The sequence below is a fragment of the Sturnira hondurensis genome, unplaced genomic scaffold (assembly GCF_014824575.4).
Source record: "Sturnira hondurensis isolate 20B ecotype Veracruz unplaced genomic scaffold, ASM1482457v3 Scaffold0018525, whole genome shotgun sequence".
In the NCBI taxonomy this organism is placed as follows: Eukaryota; Metazoa; Chordata; class Mammalia; order Chiroptera; family Phyllostomidae; genus Sturnira; species Sturnira hondurensis.
This window is the reverse complement of record NW_028091156.1, coordinates 126,292-145,725: the sequence shown is the minus strand read 5'-3', so window position 1 is coordinate 145,725 and position 19,434 is coordinate 126,292. Positions and strand designations below refer to the sequence as shown.

The 19,434-nt window shown below is 41.9% G+C and overlaps 1 protein-coding gene across 1 annotated transcript in view; it reads right to left on the bottom strand.

The window, feature by feature from the left end:
- The window catches only part of SDCCAG8 (SHH signaling and ciliogenesis regulator SDCCAG8), a 182,453-nt gene that overhangs the window by 160,074 nt on the left and 2,945 nt on the right, over nt 1–19,434 (bottom strand). The window contains exons 2-5 of the mRNA XM_037069536.1: nt 8,820–8,972; nt 8,051–8,136; nt 6,932–7,045; nt 2,331–2,456 (exon numbers count right to left, since the gene is read on the bottom strand). Of these exons, the coding sequence (XP_036925431.1) occupies nt 2,331–2,456; nt 6,932–7,045; nt 8,051–8,136; nt 8,820–8,972 (479 nt within the window). The remainder of the gene's footprint in view (nt 1–2,330; nt 2,457–6,931; nt 7,046–8,050; nt 8,137–8,819; nt 8,973–19,434) is intronic.

Below are 19,434 nucleotides of genomic sequence, written 5' to 3'. Positions count from 1 at the left end.
AATAAATATTAATTATTACTATGTAACTATTTAAATTAATTTTCAGAAGAAAGCTTTAAGATACACTGAAAATCTATATTCAAATCCATGAAGAGCTTTGGCAAGTCTATTTGGCAATAGACTCATTAAAAAAGAGTTCGGAGCCCTGGCTGGTGTGGCTCAGTGGAGTGAACACAGGCCTTGAAGCAGAGGGTCACCAGTTTGATTCCCAGTCAAGGCACATGCCTGGGATGCAGGTCAGGTCCCCAGTAGGGGGTGCGAGAGAGGCAATCACGCATTGATGTTTCTCTCCCTCTCTTTCTCCTTCCCTTCTCCTCTCTCTAGAAATAAATAAAATCTTTTAAAAAAGAGTTCAGAAAAAAGGAAGATGTCATCTCTTGATCTGTTCATATTTAAGATACTCTAAATTAAAGTTTCATTTACATGAAGACATATTTTTTTAAGACAGCAGCATGCATAGGTTGTTGAAATGCCTCATTTGATCTATATGAGTAAAAAGTGGGGGTCACACCGCTGGAATGACAAAGTAACACAGACGACCGACACTGAATAGATAGCAAGGTCACCTGGCACTTCTGCAACAAATGACAGCAATATTTGCGTTATATTTTAGCTCATGGGAATGTGTAAAAGCCAAAACAACAAAAGCTCTCTAGGAGTTTGTTCTTTCTGTGACTGTGGCTGCAGTTTTCTTTAGCAAGTTGCCTTTGTTCACGTGGCCAAGCACATGTCCCTTTCCACCATCATTTCCTTCCCCCTTCGCATTACTCACTTCGCTCGCCCTCTGATTCACTTGCTTAATTTCCTTTCTCACTGCACTTCCCCTTCTTCCACTTCTTTGCCATTGTATAAATAATGAAGACTATAAATAATTGAGTCACCGTTTGCTAAATGACTACACATTTGGAAGAAAAGCAAAAGAATATATGTATTTAAGAAAACGAGCTGCTTCTAAGTACTTTTTCATAGGCTGTGTCATCTTCAAATTGATATCAAGATAATAAGCAACTAGTGGAATTTTGAACTACCACTATGAATAGTATAATGATATCATCATTCAGAAAAAGCCACAGTGAAGGAAAATAGCTGACCATAAACTGAAATGTAATTGCAGAAAAATAAACTGAAATACTAATGATGTTTCATTTTTCAAAGTTAACACAATCAATAATTTCTAAATAGCAAATTCTAATGCATAGAACTCAAGGATTATAAATGAAACTTCAGGCCAGGTAAATTAAAAAAAAACCTTCAGAAACAAAAATCAGATGACACTTAGTTAAAACATTAAAACATTTGTTCTTAACAAAATTGATTTACCAATGACAACTGTGTCAAAACCCCCAGCATTCCTTGCAAAGTAAAGCTGCAACAGGCAAGTATTAAAACTTCCCCATGGAAAGCTGAATTTATCTCAAATAGCAGAACAAGCTCTGATTAACTGAATTCCACTGCAAGAGTGAAAAATGGAAAACATTTTCCAGGCAAAAGTATCTCTGACAAGCATAAGGAGATAACTAAGTTTAAACACTATTTAAATACCATCACAAGAATTATAGAGACCGCTTAGTCCACTGTTGTTCAAAATGTGGCCCACTGAAATAGAAATCACTTAGGCAACTTGTTAAAATGTCATATTTTTAACTCAAAAACTCAACCCAGACCAACAGACTCAGACTCTCTGGAGACAGAGCTCAGCAATCCGCATGTGTAGCAAGTATCCAAACTGACCATTATTCACATTAAAGACTAAGAACTGCGAATATGAGTGAATCTTCTCCAATTGTCAATAACCAGAGGGCCCAGGCGGCTAAGCCATGTTTGAAAGTCCCGTAAAGTCACAGCATCTGCTAAACATCCAGTTTATAAGAGACAATGGTCAGACTAACATTTTGATTCTTCGACCTGCGGGCCAGTGTTCCTTCTGCTACCCCACGCCTGCTAATCCGACTTAATTAAACTTCAGAGTTCAAGAAACATTTAGAGAAATACAACAGAAATCTAAGTTACAGTTCTGAACAGTTTCTTGATTTAACAAAGACCTGCCCATCTAATGCACTCCCTGCTTTCAGCCCTCCCCTCTCCGTATGGAAAAAACATAATGGCATGGTCCGAGAGGAAACCGGAGCAGATAGGAGGCACGGCTGCATCACGTCATTTGCGGATTCGTTCCACCCTGGTGAATTTTAATGTTTGAGGCCCCGAGCCCATTTACGCATAGCACTTTTGCCAAACGTCAAGGAGAACATCCACGCGGCTCAGAGGGCTGGGCAGGGAGGAGGAGGGAACATTCAAACTAAAATACAATTGTGGTTTTTAGAAGGGCTCACAGTTGCATCCAGAAGTGTTTGTTCCCTCATCGATTCCTCTGGTCTGTGCAGTTTCAACTCTCGTTGGAGCTGTTCGTTGTTCAGCAGGACTACCTGTAACCTCTTTTTCATCCCAGAGAGTTCATCCTACAAAGAGCAGAAACCGATACAAAATATATTCAGCATTTGGAAGCAGTGCTTTTATTTGTTGATTACTAGATGAAAATCCTGAAAGAGTGTCTTACTAGCCTTTCAGGGTGTAATATAAGGAATTACAGATAAATAACAATTAGAATTGCTACTAAATGGCATTTCATTTTCTGAAAAATGTCAAAAATGATCAACATGTTGACAGTATACTACTTAACTTAATCTTCATTACTAGTGCAACCAAAAACTATTATGCAATATATGCAGATTCCATTCAACAATTTTATTTGGAAAAGAAAACCAAAGGTGTAACTGAAAGTGGCAATTTTAACAATATTGCAGACTTAGCTTAACCTTTCACCTTCACAACAAGAAAAAAGTTAAACAAGCTGAAAAATCAGCCACTCTTCTCAGATTCATCAGAGAGCTGAAGTCACAGGAAAGCTTCTGTCCCCAGGTGGGAGAGACAGACAGACAGGTGCTCCTGAGATTCAAAGGCACGGAGCCTTCCAGGGAAAGAGCGCCGGGCTAGGAGCACGTGACGTGCACTTGATGAAATGCTCATTATCGGCAGGCTGAGACTTAAGAACTCGAGGGGGGCTCAGAGTTACGGGGCAATCCTACACTTTTGTGAGTGTTATCTCTAGGACACCAGGTTCTTACAGCAAAGACTAGAGAGAACCACCCCCCCCCCCCTGCTTCCGCCAGCAAGAGAGGAAGAGCAGCCATTTTGAAACATGCCCAAAGCATTCTGTTCTTTTTAACAAGACCTTCCNCCCCAGGTGGGAGAGACAGACAGACAGGTGCTCCTGAGATTCAAAGGCACGGAGCCTTCCAGGGAAAGAGCGCCGGGCTAGGAGCACGTGATGTGCACTTGATGAAATGCTCATTATCGGCAGGCTGAGACTTAAGAACTCGAGGGGGGCTCAGAGTTACGGGGCAATCCTATACTTTTGTGAGTGTTATCTCTAGGACACCAGGTTCTTACAGGAAAGACTAGAGAGAACCACCCCCCCCATGCTTCCGCCAGCAAGAGAGGAAGAGCAGCCATTTTGAAACATGCCCAAAGCATTCTGTTCTTTTTAACAAGACCTTCCTCCAAAGAAACTATTTTACCAGAGCCTAAATAAACTTTTTTTCTGGTGCTAACTGACTTGGGGGAAGGGAGATACCCAACTCCAGCTCCTCCTAGACTTCCTGTCTCATTTAAAGGGAGGGGGAGACTGGCAAACACTGTGAAGGTCATGGCCCAGGGGCACAGACTGACTAAAACCTGGTCACAGGACTAAAGAATGCTTCCCATGCTCCCTTATCTTACCACTCCATCAGAAGGGCTCCTATCTAATAACAGGGAAACACTAAATTAACTGCGTGCCTTATATCCTATTTTGGAAGAATTCCCGAGGGAGCCCCAAGGACAACAGGGGAGACAAAAGCCAAGACATTAGAGAGAATTTTAGCCTCTGACACCCACAGCAACAGCAAACCATAGATGCAGTCTAACTCCCAGCAAATAAGCACAAAACATAAATATAAAACAAAATAAACAAAAGTCCTCACGCCAAATGTCTCTTTCCCTCAGTTCCTTTTCCCTAATACCTCATGGCTAGCATTCAACAAAAAGTTACTAGTGTATGAAAAGACTTAAAACAGAGTTTAAAGTGAGTAAGCAAGCATAGCACCAGACTTGGACATGGCAGGAAAGTTGGAATTCCAGATTGGGAGTTTCAAATAATTATCATTAATATGCTAAAGAGTCTGGTGTGGAAAGTGGACTGCGTGCAAGAACAGATGGGATATGCAAGCAGAGAAATGAAACATCTAAAAAAAAATCTAAAGAAAATGCTGGAAATAAAAAGCACAGCAATAGAACTGAAGAACGCCTTGATGGGTTCATTAACAGTCTGGACACATCCGAGGAAAGAATTAATGAGCTTGAAGAAATGTTGTTAGAAACTTCCCAAGTTGAAATACAAAGAAAAACTAAGGATGAAAAAGAACAAACTATCCACAAATTTTGGGACAATCATAAAAGGTGTAACATGTGTAATGGGAATTCCAGGAATAGAAAAAAGAGATTAAGGAGAATAAATATTTGAAGCATTAACGATCAATAATTTTCCAAAATATATGATAGGCCCCAAATCACAGATCCAGGAAGCTCAGAGAACACTAAGCAGGACAATACCAAAAAGTCTACATCTAAGCATATCAAGTTCAAATTGCACAAAATCAGAGACAAAGGGAAACTTTTTTTTCATTTTTTAAAGATTTTATTTATTTTTCTCTAGAGGGGAAGAGAAGGAGAGGAGAGAAACATCAATGTATGGTTGCCTCTCATGGGTCCCCTGCTGGGAACTGGCCTGCAACCCAGACATGTGCCCTGACTGGGAATCGAACCACGATCCTTTGGTTCACAGGCCTGCACTCAATCCACTGAGCCACACCAGCCAGGGCACAAAGGGAAAACTTTTAAATAAAGAAGTGGGGAAGGAGGGAGGGGAAACCCTACTTATAGAGAAGCAAAGATGATTATATAAGACTACTCGCCAAAAACCATGTAAGCAAAAAGAGAATGGAAACAAATATTTAAACTATTGAAAGAAAAAAAGCAACTCAGGTAATCAAAAATGTAGGGAACTTGTCACCAGTAGACTTGCCTTACAAGAAATATTAAAAGAAGCTCTTCAGAAAGGAGGAAATGTATATAGGTTATAACCTCAGATCTGCATTTTAAAAAGTGTTAGAGAAGAAATATATGGAGATAAAATCCTTAATTTGTCTTAGTTGTAATTGATATACAAATCTATATTACATACAACATATTACATATATATTACACATAGCAGTTTGCTCACTGTTGTAATAGCAACAGTGAATGTGGCAATTATTGTTTCTGTATAACTGAAGTGAGTAATGGCAATGTTATAAATAATAGAATGGACGAATCGAGAATGCTCTGTTTTAAGGAATCCGCCCTAAGCCTGAACCTAACCCTGAAGTGGTCAAGTGTTATTTGAAAGTACACTTAGATTAGTGGTAAATGTAATTGCCAACTCAAGGACAACCACTTATTAAAGTTAAAAAACAAGTCCATCTGATATGATAAGAGAGGAGAAAAAATAAAATCATAAAAAATACTTAAAACCAAAGATAGCAGAAAAAGAAAACAAAAAGTTTTGAAAGTAGAAAACAAAAAAGAAAGAAAGAACAAGAACAAGAAATATACAATAACAAATATGATCAAGATTTGAGATATCCTTAGAGATATCTCAATACTGAGATATCCCAATTTGATCAATACTTAGAGATGTCCAAGTATATCAATAATTACTGTAAACCTCCATGGTCTAAATACACTGATGAAAAAACAGAGACTGTCATAGTAAAAAACAAGACCCAAGTATATGGTGTCTCCAAGAAACCCACTTTAAATATAAAGATACAGATCAAAAGTGAAGGATGGCAAAAGACATACCATGCTAACATAAACCAAAAAAAAGCTGGAATAACTATATTAATTTCAGACAAAGCAGACACTGAAGCAAAGAAAAACATCAGAAATAAAAAGCGGGCAATTCTTCAAGAGGACATAATCCTTAATATGTGCGTGCATGGGCCTAATAATAGAGCCCCCGGGCACATACCTCATCACATCAGATCTACGAATGGAAAAGAAGCATGTGAAACAGTCCAGTATTATGTATCATCAGATACTAACTGCAATGAACACAGTGAGCTACCACTACACACCTCTAGAACCCTAACATCCAAAACACTGACTACACCAAACGGGACAAAGATGTGATACAAAAGGATATCGGTGACTACTATAAAAACACCATATGACCTGATGCATTGATACTGACAAAGGAAAGAAAGAAAAAGTAAAGCACTAACACACTTTGGGAAGTCAGAAAGTCTCCCGTGGCCTCCACGGCATTTCTAAACTCCAGATAGTCAAGCAACATCACTGCCTAGTGTTTCCAGCCATAGGGGACACATAAAGCTTTCGGATCATTGTTATCAGCACCCCCACGAACTATTGTCATTGTTCAAAGTCAAGGTATCAACCTTTAGACGGACAATGGAGCAGACTTAGTCCAGTAGCTGAAGTCCCAACCTGCTGCGCCCGGCTTAGTAAGTTGAAAAGGGGGAGGAGGGGATGCCTGGAATTACTACTCCAAAGCATTTGTCATCCGCTGGGCTAAAGTGACCGAAGTGCAAAGAAAAAAATTCTGAAACATGAGATCATATTATCAAGGGATGTGAGACATAGTTCAGTTACAGGCTGCTGGGAAACTAAGCAGTCGGAAACAGTACGGTCAAGGGCGTCCTTCCCCAGCCTGATACATATAATCACAGCAATTGTGAATGTATTGCTATAAACACGGATAGCAGCTTTTCATAAAAGACATCACTCCCTGCAAACTTTACTTTAGGTAGCTTTAAATTTCTCGTGAGAAACTCACCTTGCAGAACTTGACTTCGGCCTCTAAATGATGGATGTACTGGGACTGATCGTTGATGATGGGGACGAGATTGTGGACCGTGGTCACGCAGGTGTCCTCGTGTTCTGAGGACCTCTACGAGAAAAACAACAAGTGCAGCATGTGGGCATTTGGCAAAGAATCGTGAATATCATCTTCATATTCCATTTCGCACTGACGTCACAGAAACAGAGACCAGATTAAATGTAGCTGGTAGTATTTATTTCTCTATCCTATAAATTCCACAAATAGATAAGATGAAGGATATGAACATTTTTTAAAGCTGGAAAGCGAAGGTGGTGATGGAAAGCACATGGCAAAGGGAAAAATGAAGAGACAACTCTCTCCAAGGACGCTCCGAGGAAGACGAGGGCCAGCTGCAACGGTGGAACCACACCCTGCTGACGGGCTTCTGCAGACACGTGTTTGAGGCGAAGGGGGTCTTGATGGGTAAAATCCCACCTTTGCTACTATTTTGGCCATTTAAACCTGGCTGAATCCGTTCCTTGCCCTCTCTTGACACCTATCTTAGCCTTTAGGATAGCACATCTCTCCAACCAGGAAAAATACACTCAGTCAAAGCAATGGCAATAAAAAATTTCACAAGGAATAGGGTGTAGCTTCTTGTGTCACACAAGTTTACAACCAGGTGTTTTTTTAAATGTAGAATAAGATGACATACTTTGGTTTTGGCACGTATAATAAAAGAGTACTACAAAGGATGGCTAGAATTATCATTAAGTAAATTCTAAAAATGATCAAACACAGATATAACCTTTTACAAAAGAAGTGGCTAACCTTTTCCGCGTTTTGTTCCTTTTTTATAGTTGCTAACATTTGCAAAGTAAATTCTCCCAACTACTTCCTCACTCACATTTTGCAGGTGAATAATGAATTAAAAAATCAGGGTTCCCTCTGCCATAGAGGTCCCTCTTGTGCAGCTAAAATAATTAGAGAGCAGATCATTTCTTTTAACGCTGTACGCTCCTAGAGTGCCGTGCTCAGAACTGCCTACCACATGTACTTCTAAAATGACATTGTAAAATTAAAACATAGTTAGAAAAATCATGCTCTTGTTAGGTCGCACATGTTGGTACTTACCAAAGGGGACATTTTTCGTCTTCTTGATGGAGATACCTCACTTTCCTTAGCTGCTTGTTGGTGCAACAAAGCTGTGAGTTGATTAACTACAGGGCAGAAGCAATGGGTTTATTAATCTTATTTGAGATCCACAGTTTATCATCACCCATCTGTCCTTCCATCCTTCTAAGAAATATTGTTTAAGCGCATATTATGCATGAAGAACTGGGGATGCAAGGAAAAGATGAGAAAATCCCTCCCACTTAAGAGCTAAGAATCCCCTGGGCAAGAGTGATACACAGATAGATATAAAACAATATAAGTGTGTATGTAGGCCCAGAGCCATACATAGTGCTACAAAAAGAGGAAGCAGCTAATTGTGCCTGTTTTCACAGAGAAGATATCACTGTGAAGGATGAACAGGAAATCAATAAGCAGAGAAGGGTGAGAAAAGTTCCCGTAGAAGGCATGGCCCAAGCAGAAGCACAGAGCAGGGCCCGCAGGACAAGGCTTGCAAGGTAGATGGTTGGAAGGAGGGCAGAAACATGAGGCTAGCAAGGTCGTTTGGAGCCACCTAACAGAAATATTGCTATGATGCTAGGACTTTGGAATTTGGCCTAGATAGACATTGGGAAGTCAAAGGAAAAATAAGCAAGGGAACTGTATTAGCTGACTTGTAGTTCAGGATTAAAATCGTAGCAGTAGAGTGGAGAATGGGCTGGAGTCATTACTGCATGGAGTTTAAAGAATTCTCTGCGGGTCATCCAGAGCAGGGCCACACTCAGCTCACCAGCATGGCTGTGTTGTAGTTCGGGCCAGGCAGTCCCAGTGTCCTCATGTCCTGCACTGGTGCTTAAAGAAGGATCCAGAGCATCTCCCTCAAGACTGACTTCACCTTCTCCCAGAGTACATTTCAGCTGGTGAATGCTTCTCTTTGCACGTTCTACAACAAAACGGTAAAAGTGAGGCTGCTGAAATCTGATGACTACATGACATGTAATACTTAGGCAGTTACCGAAGGAGAAGCCATACTTCTGATACTCTGTGGAAAAAGGCAGAGTGCTGTTTCTAGCTTGCTGAGGACTGTGCTAGAGGAAGTGAGAGAAGGTTAAGTACATGGGTTAAAGGTTACGCTTGATGACCTCTAAGGTCTCTGACACCTCAGTGGTTGACATTCACTATATACAGTACTGCCAGCAGGAGGGTCGAAGGGGAGGGCTCCTTCCCCACCCACGCCGCCAAACAATAACCAACAAGGCAAAGTGCCTAAGACTCCCCTACTCCTCCTGGAGACACTCTGCTGGGTGGGCAGAACCGACAAGGGGGACTCCACCATACCAGGCCTCTGCCCAGGGAAGCCTCTTTGTTTGCATAGGCCTGCCCACCACCACAAGACAGCCAACTGCCTGCCTTGGTTTTGAATCAAAATTTGAAAAACTAAAGTGCTTCTAGCGGTGAACTCTGGAGTGCAGCACCGCCGATGTCACGCTGGCTGACTACAACTCAGGCAGAATTCCTGGCTAGTGCAACCGACGAACCCTAGAATTGAAGCTTAAACTCACCAGCACATACTGAACATATGGTCTAAAATGAATTGTTTTAAGGCACATCACTCTCACCGTTCATCTCTAAAGACGGTCCCCACGGAGCCCCGCCCCATGCCCTTCTCCTCTCCCACATGGAAACTGAGCAGGTCTGTCGTGCGGTAACCAATACAATGCAGGGGGAGTTACATCAGGCCAGACCAGGCCTGTCTTGAAAATGTCTCCCAGGTTCTGCTTCCTCTCTCCTGGAGGGACTGTTTGTGTGAGCCCCAAGCCACAAGCAGGAAGTCGGACTCCCTTGCCGGTGGGACTGTGGGGAGGCCATGGGGAAAGGAGAGGCCCTGGGATCACCTGGAGAAGGAGGAGCGCAGCCCGGCCAACTGCCCAGTGGAGCCTTCCAGGCCAATGCAGGGCCAGAGGCCACTGGAATGCAATGGAACAAGAGAGACCTGAGGAACAGGGTATTGCTAAGCAGCCACTGAGCTTTGGGCTGGTTTGTTACCCAGCAATGGATACTTGAAATAATCATTAGGGAAACAGTGACCCCAAACAAAGGATTTGAGTCATAACGACAAAACCACACTGGGGACACTGGTGATGCCACGCACGGTCATTCTGCCAGATTTTTTTTTTTTTAAGTTTTTATTATGTATCTTTAAGAGGGGAAAAGAAGGAGAGAGGGAGAGAAATACCAGTGTCTCTCGTGGTTGCCTCTTGTGTGTCTCCTGCTGGGAACTGGCCTGCAACCCACACATGTGCCCTGACTGGGAATCGAACCTCGATCCCTTGGTCCGAAGGCCTGCGGTTAATCCACTGAGCTACACCAGCCAGGGCCACTCTGCCAGACTTTAATAGATACCTTCACATGCACAACCACTGGAGAACCAGACAATACACTGGTACCTCCATTAATTAAGGTCCAGTTTCTTTTTTAGGTTTCAACTTCTCATTGTTTCTCCTAATCTCCTGATTAAATTCACTCATTCCAATCCAGAAAAGTAAATATTTAAAAAAAAAAGTTCCTCATACATTAGAGCCAGGGACCCAGATTTCAGTCGCCATTTGCAAATTTTGACATCTGCATTGGAAAGCTGTTTTCTACCTCATGAATTTACAAATTTGTGATGGAAAAAGATGGATTCCCACACAAGTTCATGCACAGCTATTGTCTAAATGCTTCAAATGGATCCCATTTCAACAATTCTGAAGTTCTGCGGAGATGGTATCTTAGCCCTAAGAACAACAACTCCCCACAGTGACAGCATTGATGTTCTCTCTCTTCTCATCTTTGACAATTGAGGCCTATTTTTTCTCGTGTCCTCAGGAGAAGAAGCTCCTATTCTTACTACCTCTTGGGAACTGTAAGGAAGCTATAAAACACTTACGGTTTCATTACCAATTATCATTGAGAATATCTTTATAAGCACATGAGACATTTGAAAAACAGATTCCATATTCTCCAAGCTCATTGATTTCAAAATAGGAAACAGGCCCTGGCTGGTGTGGCTCAGTGGATTGAGTGAGGGCTGTGAACCAAAGGGTCACTGGTTCGATTCCCAGTCAGGGCACATGCCTGGGTTGTGGGACAGGTCCCCAGTGGGGGCCACATGAGAGGCAGCCACACATTGATGTTTCTCTCCCTCTTTCCTTCCCTTCCCCTCTCTCTAAAAATAAATAAAATATTTTAAAAAATAGGAAACAGAAAAAAGTAACTGTAAGCTAATGGAAGAAAATACACTCTAAAATACACCCAACGTTGCAAGATATCTAATGTAGGTTCCTCACTTACGGAAACTCATTTTCTACCTGGCTTAAACGAAAGGGAACAGGTCTTTCAGGCCAGAGTTCAACACAAATAGCATGACATGCCATTACTCATCTACACAAGAGACCCAGTGACTGTCTCGCTTCATCTTCTCCGCACCGCCCCTGTGTCCCCACAGACCCTGCTCTGAGCCCATCCTCCCATGACTCATCCTGAGTTTAAGAAAAGTCTGGAGGAGACGCATTCCTGCTTTTAGCCAAATAAGAAGCAGCAATAGTTTCCCAGTAACTGAGGACTGTCTTTTCTAAGGAGACTTGTTAATGGAAAAAGGAAAATCAAAGTGTTTCATGATAAGCAGTGCATTTCTCAGAGCTTTAGATTTAGGCACTTAAATCTATGAATAAAGCACTTATCTCCCAGACATCCATTAGAAAGGAAACGGGGCTTGGCTAACATTAAGAGTGTGAGCTGCGCAGCTATCAAATGACGGCTCCTCTAAGACAAAGGATTAGGATTTATTTATACCTAATCTGACTAAACGCTAATAAGCTATATTAAGGAAAATAAAGGAAATCTTAAAAAACTTCGCACAGCTGAAATCCCCGTAGGGAGAATCCTTTCAGCAGAGTGCGATGGCGGCCGAGTTTGATGAGCCCACGCAATCTCTTTCCTAATGTTTCCAGTGTCTAGTCTTCCCGAATTCATGACGTTCAGAGACGACAGGTTACATGGCACTATGAAAACAGTGTCACGTGAAACACTGAGATGTTGATAAGTGATATTTTAAAGTTATTTCAATGCGACTCTGCAAAACACGAGCTACACGCTCAACGGACAAACACAGTTAATCCTGAGGGATAACAGGCCCAGATGGTTCCGGACAGACGAAACCCCTCTGCTCGGCAGCTGGAGCCATGGCGACGGGAGGCCCGTGCCCCTATTCAGAACCCTGCCCCACAGATGCACTGTCTGCTGCTTACACAGGAGGAAACCAGACTACTCAGGAGGTTCCAGTTCCTTCCCACGCCACTGCTCATGCGCACAGCTCTATCTGCCTAGAACCACGAAGGAACAGGAGAGGATCTTCCTTTCCTCTTCTCTCCTGAGAAGACAGAGAGGGCATTTTCTGGTGTCCTGACTCCTTCTCCGCAGCACCAAATGCGGGCTGAGCATAAACTTAATTACGAATACAAACACCAATAGGACCACTGGGTCCTACAGAATCACACGAACAGAAATTTAAGTAAATAATATCTCTGCTTGTCCACTAGCCGAACATCAGCCACCACAATGAGCACTGGACAGGTTAGTCAGCTGCTGATTTGTGTCTGTCTTAGTCATTGTTGTCACCCAGTTTCCCCACTTCTAACTCCCAGCTGACTGCTGGGCCTCTCTTCAACGAGGTGTTTTTGAACAAAAGGTAAATATGGCCCACACTAGGAAGGATCATCGCTTCCACACATACTGTGAATTATTAATTTCTACACTCCCCATCTGTACTGGGAGAAGTGAAGGGGAATTATCCTGGTGACAGGGAGGGGGAGCCACACCCTGTGAAGCGCCCAGCTATCTCTGAGAAAACATGCAATCAACCAGACCTCCCTGGGCTGAGACTCGAGATGCGCCGCCGTTCTCAAAACAAGCCCAGACCAGGGCAGACAAGCAGAAAAATGAGACCACAGCGAGATAAGAGACACATGTGTTTGTCCACCCTTGACTGGGCCTCAGTCTAGTTCAGAAGATTGCTCTCCCTGTTTACTAAGGGACTGACAGGTAGTGCATGCAAGATACAACAGCATATTCCAAAATCAGACAAAGCCAGCTTTGAAAATGTCAATTAAATAGTGAGAGAGATCAGAAGTAGTGCTATATAGGAAGTACAAAAATCTCAAAGAAAAGATCATCAGGAGACGCGTGTAAGAGCTGACAAATGTGCTTAAGTGGTTGGCGCCAGGGCTGAAAAATAATCCCAGCAAGAATGCAAACATCTTAAGAAAGCAGTGTCTGGAAGATCATTAATGATGCATGGATGTTGGCAAATCAAGGAGACTGGCTAGATGCAGAATGAGGGGTACACCTGGTATTCTTTTGGCACCGACTGGGAGGACTTATGCACCTGTCACTTTCCATTGATAAAGAAGTAACCCTAGCCAGACTGGCAGAACACGGGCAAAACCACCAGCCAATACAATCTGTATCCTTAATTGTAATTACTCTCAATACGATTCCGGCCGAGCAAGGGCTGTGAGCAAAGCCTTGCTGCTTCAGGGTCATGGATTCTGAACCTCAGCACTATTGACAAGTGGTCCTGAAAATTCTCTGTTGTAAGGGGCTGTGTTATACATGTTCAGTGGCATCCCTGGCCCTGACCCACTGAATGCCGGCTGGTAGCACCCTCCCTCTCCCAAGTCTGACAAACAAAAATGTCTCTAGACATTACTAAATGTCCTCTGGGCAGAAAACAGCGACCTGGCCGACAACTACCGGTTTAGATACATCTAACAAGACAGCTAGTGCTCAGCCTTGAGGAGAGACGTCCATCAAACTGACCACGTCACTGCATTGTGACTGCAGCCTCCTCTTGATGAAAAGTGGGCAGGACAGTGAGCTACTCCAGCACAACGGTGGTGTGGGGCACTTCTGGTCCGGATGTCCAGATGAGGTGTTACATCACTACCCACTGTAATCGAGAACTTGGAATTCACATTTAGCTTCATTGCAAGGCCTAACACATGAAGCAGTTGTTGTACGCTAAGGCCGTTGTACGCTAAGCCCAGAGCTACCTTAGGTGACCATTCCTTTAAATTTTCCAGTGGGCCCGGGTGAAGCTCACTCAAAATCAAGGTTGCTTTGGTAAGCGCACAGGTGCGTTTCCATCTACTCTCTGTACCTTTGGACCCTGAAAGGAGTATCATTAACTGAAAATGATAAAAAGCAAAACACACACACACACACACACACACACACAATAACCTTAGCAAAGTGCTTAGAACATGTCTTTTAAACATCTCAAGAGAGAATAGAATTATTCTCTCAGTATGTCAATAGCTTGAAATCAACTCAATCTCTTTTTTCTGTCCAAGAACCTGTGAAAATGCCCTTACAATTTTATAACACTGAACCATGTTCGATTCTGGGTAATGCTAGAAGTGACTAGTTACGTTTTGGGATATTAAGTCCTGTCTCTTGCCCATTTTACCCGATCAGAAATAGGAAAAGAAAACTGAAATTCTACTGATTTTTCTTATACTGGTAAAAGAGATGCTCATAAAAGTTAAAACTAAAAAAAAAAAAGCCATATGAGTCTATCAAACAAACAAAAAAGAATGTCATTTAAATTTCATCAGCAAAAAATGAACTCAGATGTTTCCAAGCTTCATTTGCATTACCAGTCCTTATTTAATAGCCCAACCATCCATGTCCTTAATTTTTAGAAAACAGAGATGGTTCAGTCTGCACTGAAATACCAAAATAACTTTCTCATTTCACAATGAATGCTTCCACAGGGGCTTTATTATGCTGTTGCCTGTCTCAGTCTCAATGAGGCTGATATAGTAAATCAAACAAATAAGCAAACATTAGCTGTGGAGAATGTGTATGTCTATGTGTGTATATAATATACATACCGTATATGGCATAATAATATACTCAGAAAAGATTCAAGAAGGGCAAAAAAAAAGGAGGCAGAACTGGAAGAGGAGGAGTAGAAGGGGCAGAAGGGGGGGATGAAGAAAAAGAAGTAAAAGAAGAAGAAACAAGTTTGATGAGGTGAGAAAAATAACTTTTGCTTAAGTTACACACATATTTTTGAGAGCTTGCCCAAAATCCAGATGATATCACTGCTGGTTAATTCAGTGACCAAATTATTGGCTAGTAAGATACCACAGGCCTTCTGCAGATGTGAGCTCTTCCCCGGACAGAAAGACACCCTTTATAGGATTTAGAGAGATGTGTCAATCACACACAAGTAAAACATGGGACATTGGCATTATCTTCGGCTTTCTCAAAGGATCACCCCTGAAGTTGTACACTTCCATTTTCAGCCTTTCACTTTCTATGAACTAGTTCTACTCTTTACTATTATTTTTTAAATATATTTTATTATTATGCTCTGACAGTTGTCCCATTTTCTCCCGTTTATTCCCCTCCACCCTACACGCTCCCTGCCACCCGCCTTCCCCCTGCCCCTTAGTTCATGTCCATGGGTTGTGCATACAAGTTCTTTGGCTTCTACATTTCCTATATTATTCTTAACCTCCCCCTGTCTATTTTCTACCTACCATTTATGCTACTTATTCCCTGTAGCTTTCCCCCCATTCTCCCCTCTCTCCCTCCCTGCTGCTAACTGTCCATGTGGTCTCCATTTCTGTGATTCCGTTCCTGTTCTAGTTGTTTGCTTAATTCATTTTTTTGAGTTTGGTTGTTGATAGTTGTGAGTTTGTTGTCATTTTACTGTTTATAGTTTTGATCTTCTTTTTCTTAGATAAGAAATAATTCCTTTAACATTTCCTACAATAAGGGCTTGGTGATGATGAACTCCTTTAACTTGAACTTATCTGGGAAGCACTTTATCTGCCCTTCCATTCTAAATTATAGCTTTGCTGGATAGAGTCATCTTGGATGTAGGTCCTTGCCTTTCATGACTTTGAATACTTCTTTCCAGCCCCTTCTTGCCTATAAGGTTTCTTTTAAAAAGTCAGCTGATAGATTAATGAGAACTCCTTTGTATGTAACTCTCTCCTTTTCTCTTTCAGCTTTTAAGATTCTCTCCTTATCTTTAATCTTGGGTAAGTTAATTATGATGTACCTTGGTGTGTGCTTCCTTGAGTCCAACTTCTTTGGGACTCTTAACTTCCTGGACTTCCTGGAAGTCTATTTCCTCGGCCTGATTGGGGACATTGGTCATTACTTTTTCAAGTAAGTTTTCAATTTCTTGCTCTTCCTCTTCTCCTTCTGGCACCCCTATGATTCAGATGTTGGAATATTTAAAGTTGTCCCAGAGGTTCCTAAGCCTCTCATTTTTTTGAATTCTTTTTTCTTCATTCTGTTCTGGTTAAATGTTTATGTCTTCCTTCTGGTCCAAACCGTTGATTTGAGTCCATGTTTCCTTCCTGTCCCTGTTAATTCCCTGTACATTTTCCTTTATTTCACTTTGCATGGCTTTCACTTTTTCCACTGCTTTGCACCCATACAAAACCATTTCTGTGAGCATCCTGATTACCAGTTTCGAACTGTGCATTGGATAAGTTGGCTATATCGCCAACGCACTTTTTCTTTTTTTTTTGAGCTTTGATATGTTCTTTCATTTGGGCATTTATTTTTTTGGTCTTGGCACACCTATTATGTAGTAAGGGGTGGAGCCTTAGGTATTGGCCAGGGAGGGGCAACCCATGTTGCTGGGTTGCGACAAAGTATTTGAGGCAGGGGTATGAGAGGGCACAGTGCTGCTTGCTCTGCTCTTGTCTGGCTTTCAGTCACTTCCCCCACTACTCAAAAGCAAACTGCCCTTCTGCTGCTGATTCCAGGTGGGTAGTTTTATGTATATTCTAGGACCCCGTGGGTCTCTCCAATGACCTCTCCTGTGAGGCTGGGAGTTTCTCCTGCTGTGGCCGCAACCCCTACAGGTGTTTTCAGTCAGAGGTTAAGTCAGAGGAAACCTTTTTTATTTCCCCACAGTGGATCCCCGGGTTGCGTGGTCTGTCTTCCCTGTTTTTCCTCCTAGTTTATCCGCATGTGAATGTGGGACCACCTGCTCCACCAGCCACCACCTTGTCTGGTCTGCCAGCTGCCGCCTTGTCTCGAGTCCTCTGCACCCAGCTGCCTGACTCCACCCCTCCTACCGGTCTGAATGAAAGTGTCTTCTTTAACTCCTAGGTTGTCGGACTTCTATACAGTTCAGTTTGCTGTTGGTTCTGGTTGTTTTTTTTGTTTTTAAATGTGTTGTTGTCTTTATTGTGGGTATGCGAGGAGGCACAGTGTATCTTCCTATGCCTCCACCTTGGCTAGAAGTCCCTCCTTACTCTTGTTTTTACTGGAGAAAAACAGAACTAATGTCATGCACATGGTCCAATCCAGTGCTGATGGGAACCGGGTTGAGAAAGTGTCTGTCTTAAGAAAGTGGGAACCAAGCTTCCACGAGTATTTTGTTTGGCCAGCACAGTGTGGGAGGAAGGGGGAAGAGAAGGAAGGAAAGAGGAAGGAAGCAAGAGAGACATTGGATTGTTTTTAGAAAAAGTATCATCTGCTAAGCTCTGCCACAAGCCTCACCATTCCCTTATGTATCCACTGACTCCATCACACAGTCTGTCATCTGTCTGGCTCCTAAAGGCAGTAATTTTCAAATCTAGTTCCAATTTTATAGATGAAGACGAAGCATCCAAGAATGGTTGATTAACTAGCCTAAGGTAACAGATGGGTATCAGGAAATCAACTGTGAGAGATATTGAGCTCGCTCCGAGGGCTACATTCTCCTCCTCTGACTTCATTGTACCCTTCCATGAATTCAATCTAGAGCTTGAAACACCAAAAGGGTGCAATAAAAAGGGGGAGCGAGCATATGTAATATACATAGAAAATAAATGACATATTCCTATCACTATGCAAATCTGTTTTATATTTCTTTATGTGCACCAGACCAGAGGAGGCTGGGAGCCAGACCGATAGATGAGTCATGGACACAGGTGTTGATGAAACTTGCCCTTACCTAACACCACAGCAACAGACTAGACATGATTCTGTTACTGAGGCTGGGACACTGCATTTCTAGCAAGTTCTTGCCTCCTTTCTAATATCATACCCCTATATTCAAGTGTAATTAAAACAGCCTGGATTGCCCATGATTCTGCTTTTTCTTACCCTTTCTTAGTCACAAACTAGTTTATTTTATACTTCATGGTCTTCTATAATGTGTTGAATCTAAATGAGAAGAGGCATTTGCTCTTCTCCCCAGGTACCAATATAGTTCTCAGCTATTCTGTGGGTCTTGCATAATAATTGTCTAGAGGGTGAAGGAGGAACCCTAAGCACACTGCCAGGAGACCTTCCAAGGCCGTTTCAGTTCTATATTAAAATCAGTGACTCCCCGGATACCTGGGTTATGCCCACTTTTTTTTTTTTTTACTACACTCATATCATTCATATCATTTACAGTGTAGGGATATCACAGCTTTGGGGGACAGTGAAGTCTTCCAGTTTATTTTCCCCCAGAACTTTTGCTCTGAAGGAATGTCATTAAACCTTTCCAACTTCTTGTACGCGGGGCACAGACAAACCAAAGCAGAGATATCCTTAGAGGGGAAAAACGATGACTACATATGAAAGGGAGAGGCACAGGATGAGAAGTGAGGGTGGAGTCTGCATATAGGCTCCCTATTTCCAGGGCTGCTCCAGGATCCTCAGAGCTAACGCAGCAAGACTTCTACTCAAGGTTTAAAAGCAAGAACTCTGACTGTGCTCTTTGCGTCAGAACTTCAAATTCTTCATTTATTATAATAATACCAAAATTATATTTAAAGCACATAAATGAGGAAAATATGAGGGACTAGCATGGAAAACTGTGAAAGCATTTTGCATTTTTATGTGGCTACCTACTGGCTGAATAGAAAGAAGGGAATATTAGTAATGATTACATGTACAGTTATTTAGAAATCAGAGGAATAACTTGTGAGGAAAAACCAAGAATTCTTATTAGCTTTTTCTCTAATCCTAAATTAGGTAAGACATTTGGGGGAAGTAATGGCAGATAGACAAAACCTAACAAACCGACAGAACAAACACAAATCAATTCAAAAGAACTTAAATTATGTTTTAGCTGATTGTATAGTGTAACAATTCTCAAGTTATCAAGCACAAACACTCAAAATCATGAAGTTCCCCATGTACAATAATGCCACCAATTTTGTTTATTCAGAAACACAAATTTTGACTTTAGGGGAATTATCCTATTTGTAACTGGGCATTTGTATGTATGACATGAAGAACCTCTGATTATGCTCTACTTCAAAATTATCTGGTTTGTTTCCTTCCAGGAGGTGTTAAATAAACTAAATAGACATGAAAATAGAAATGCGACTAAATAAGTAATCAAATAAGTCCTG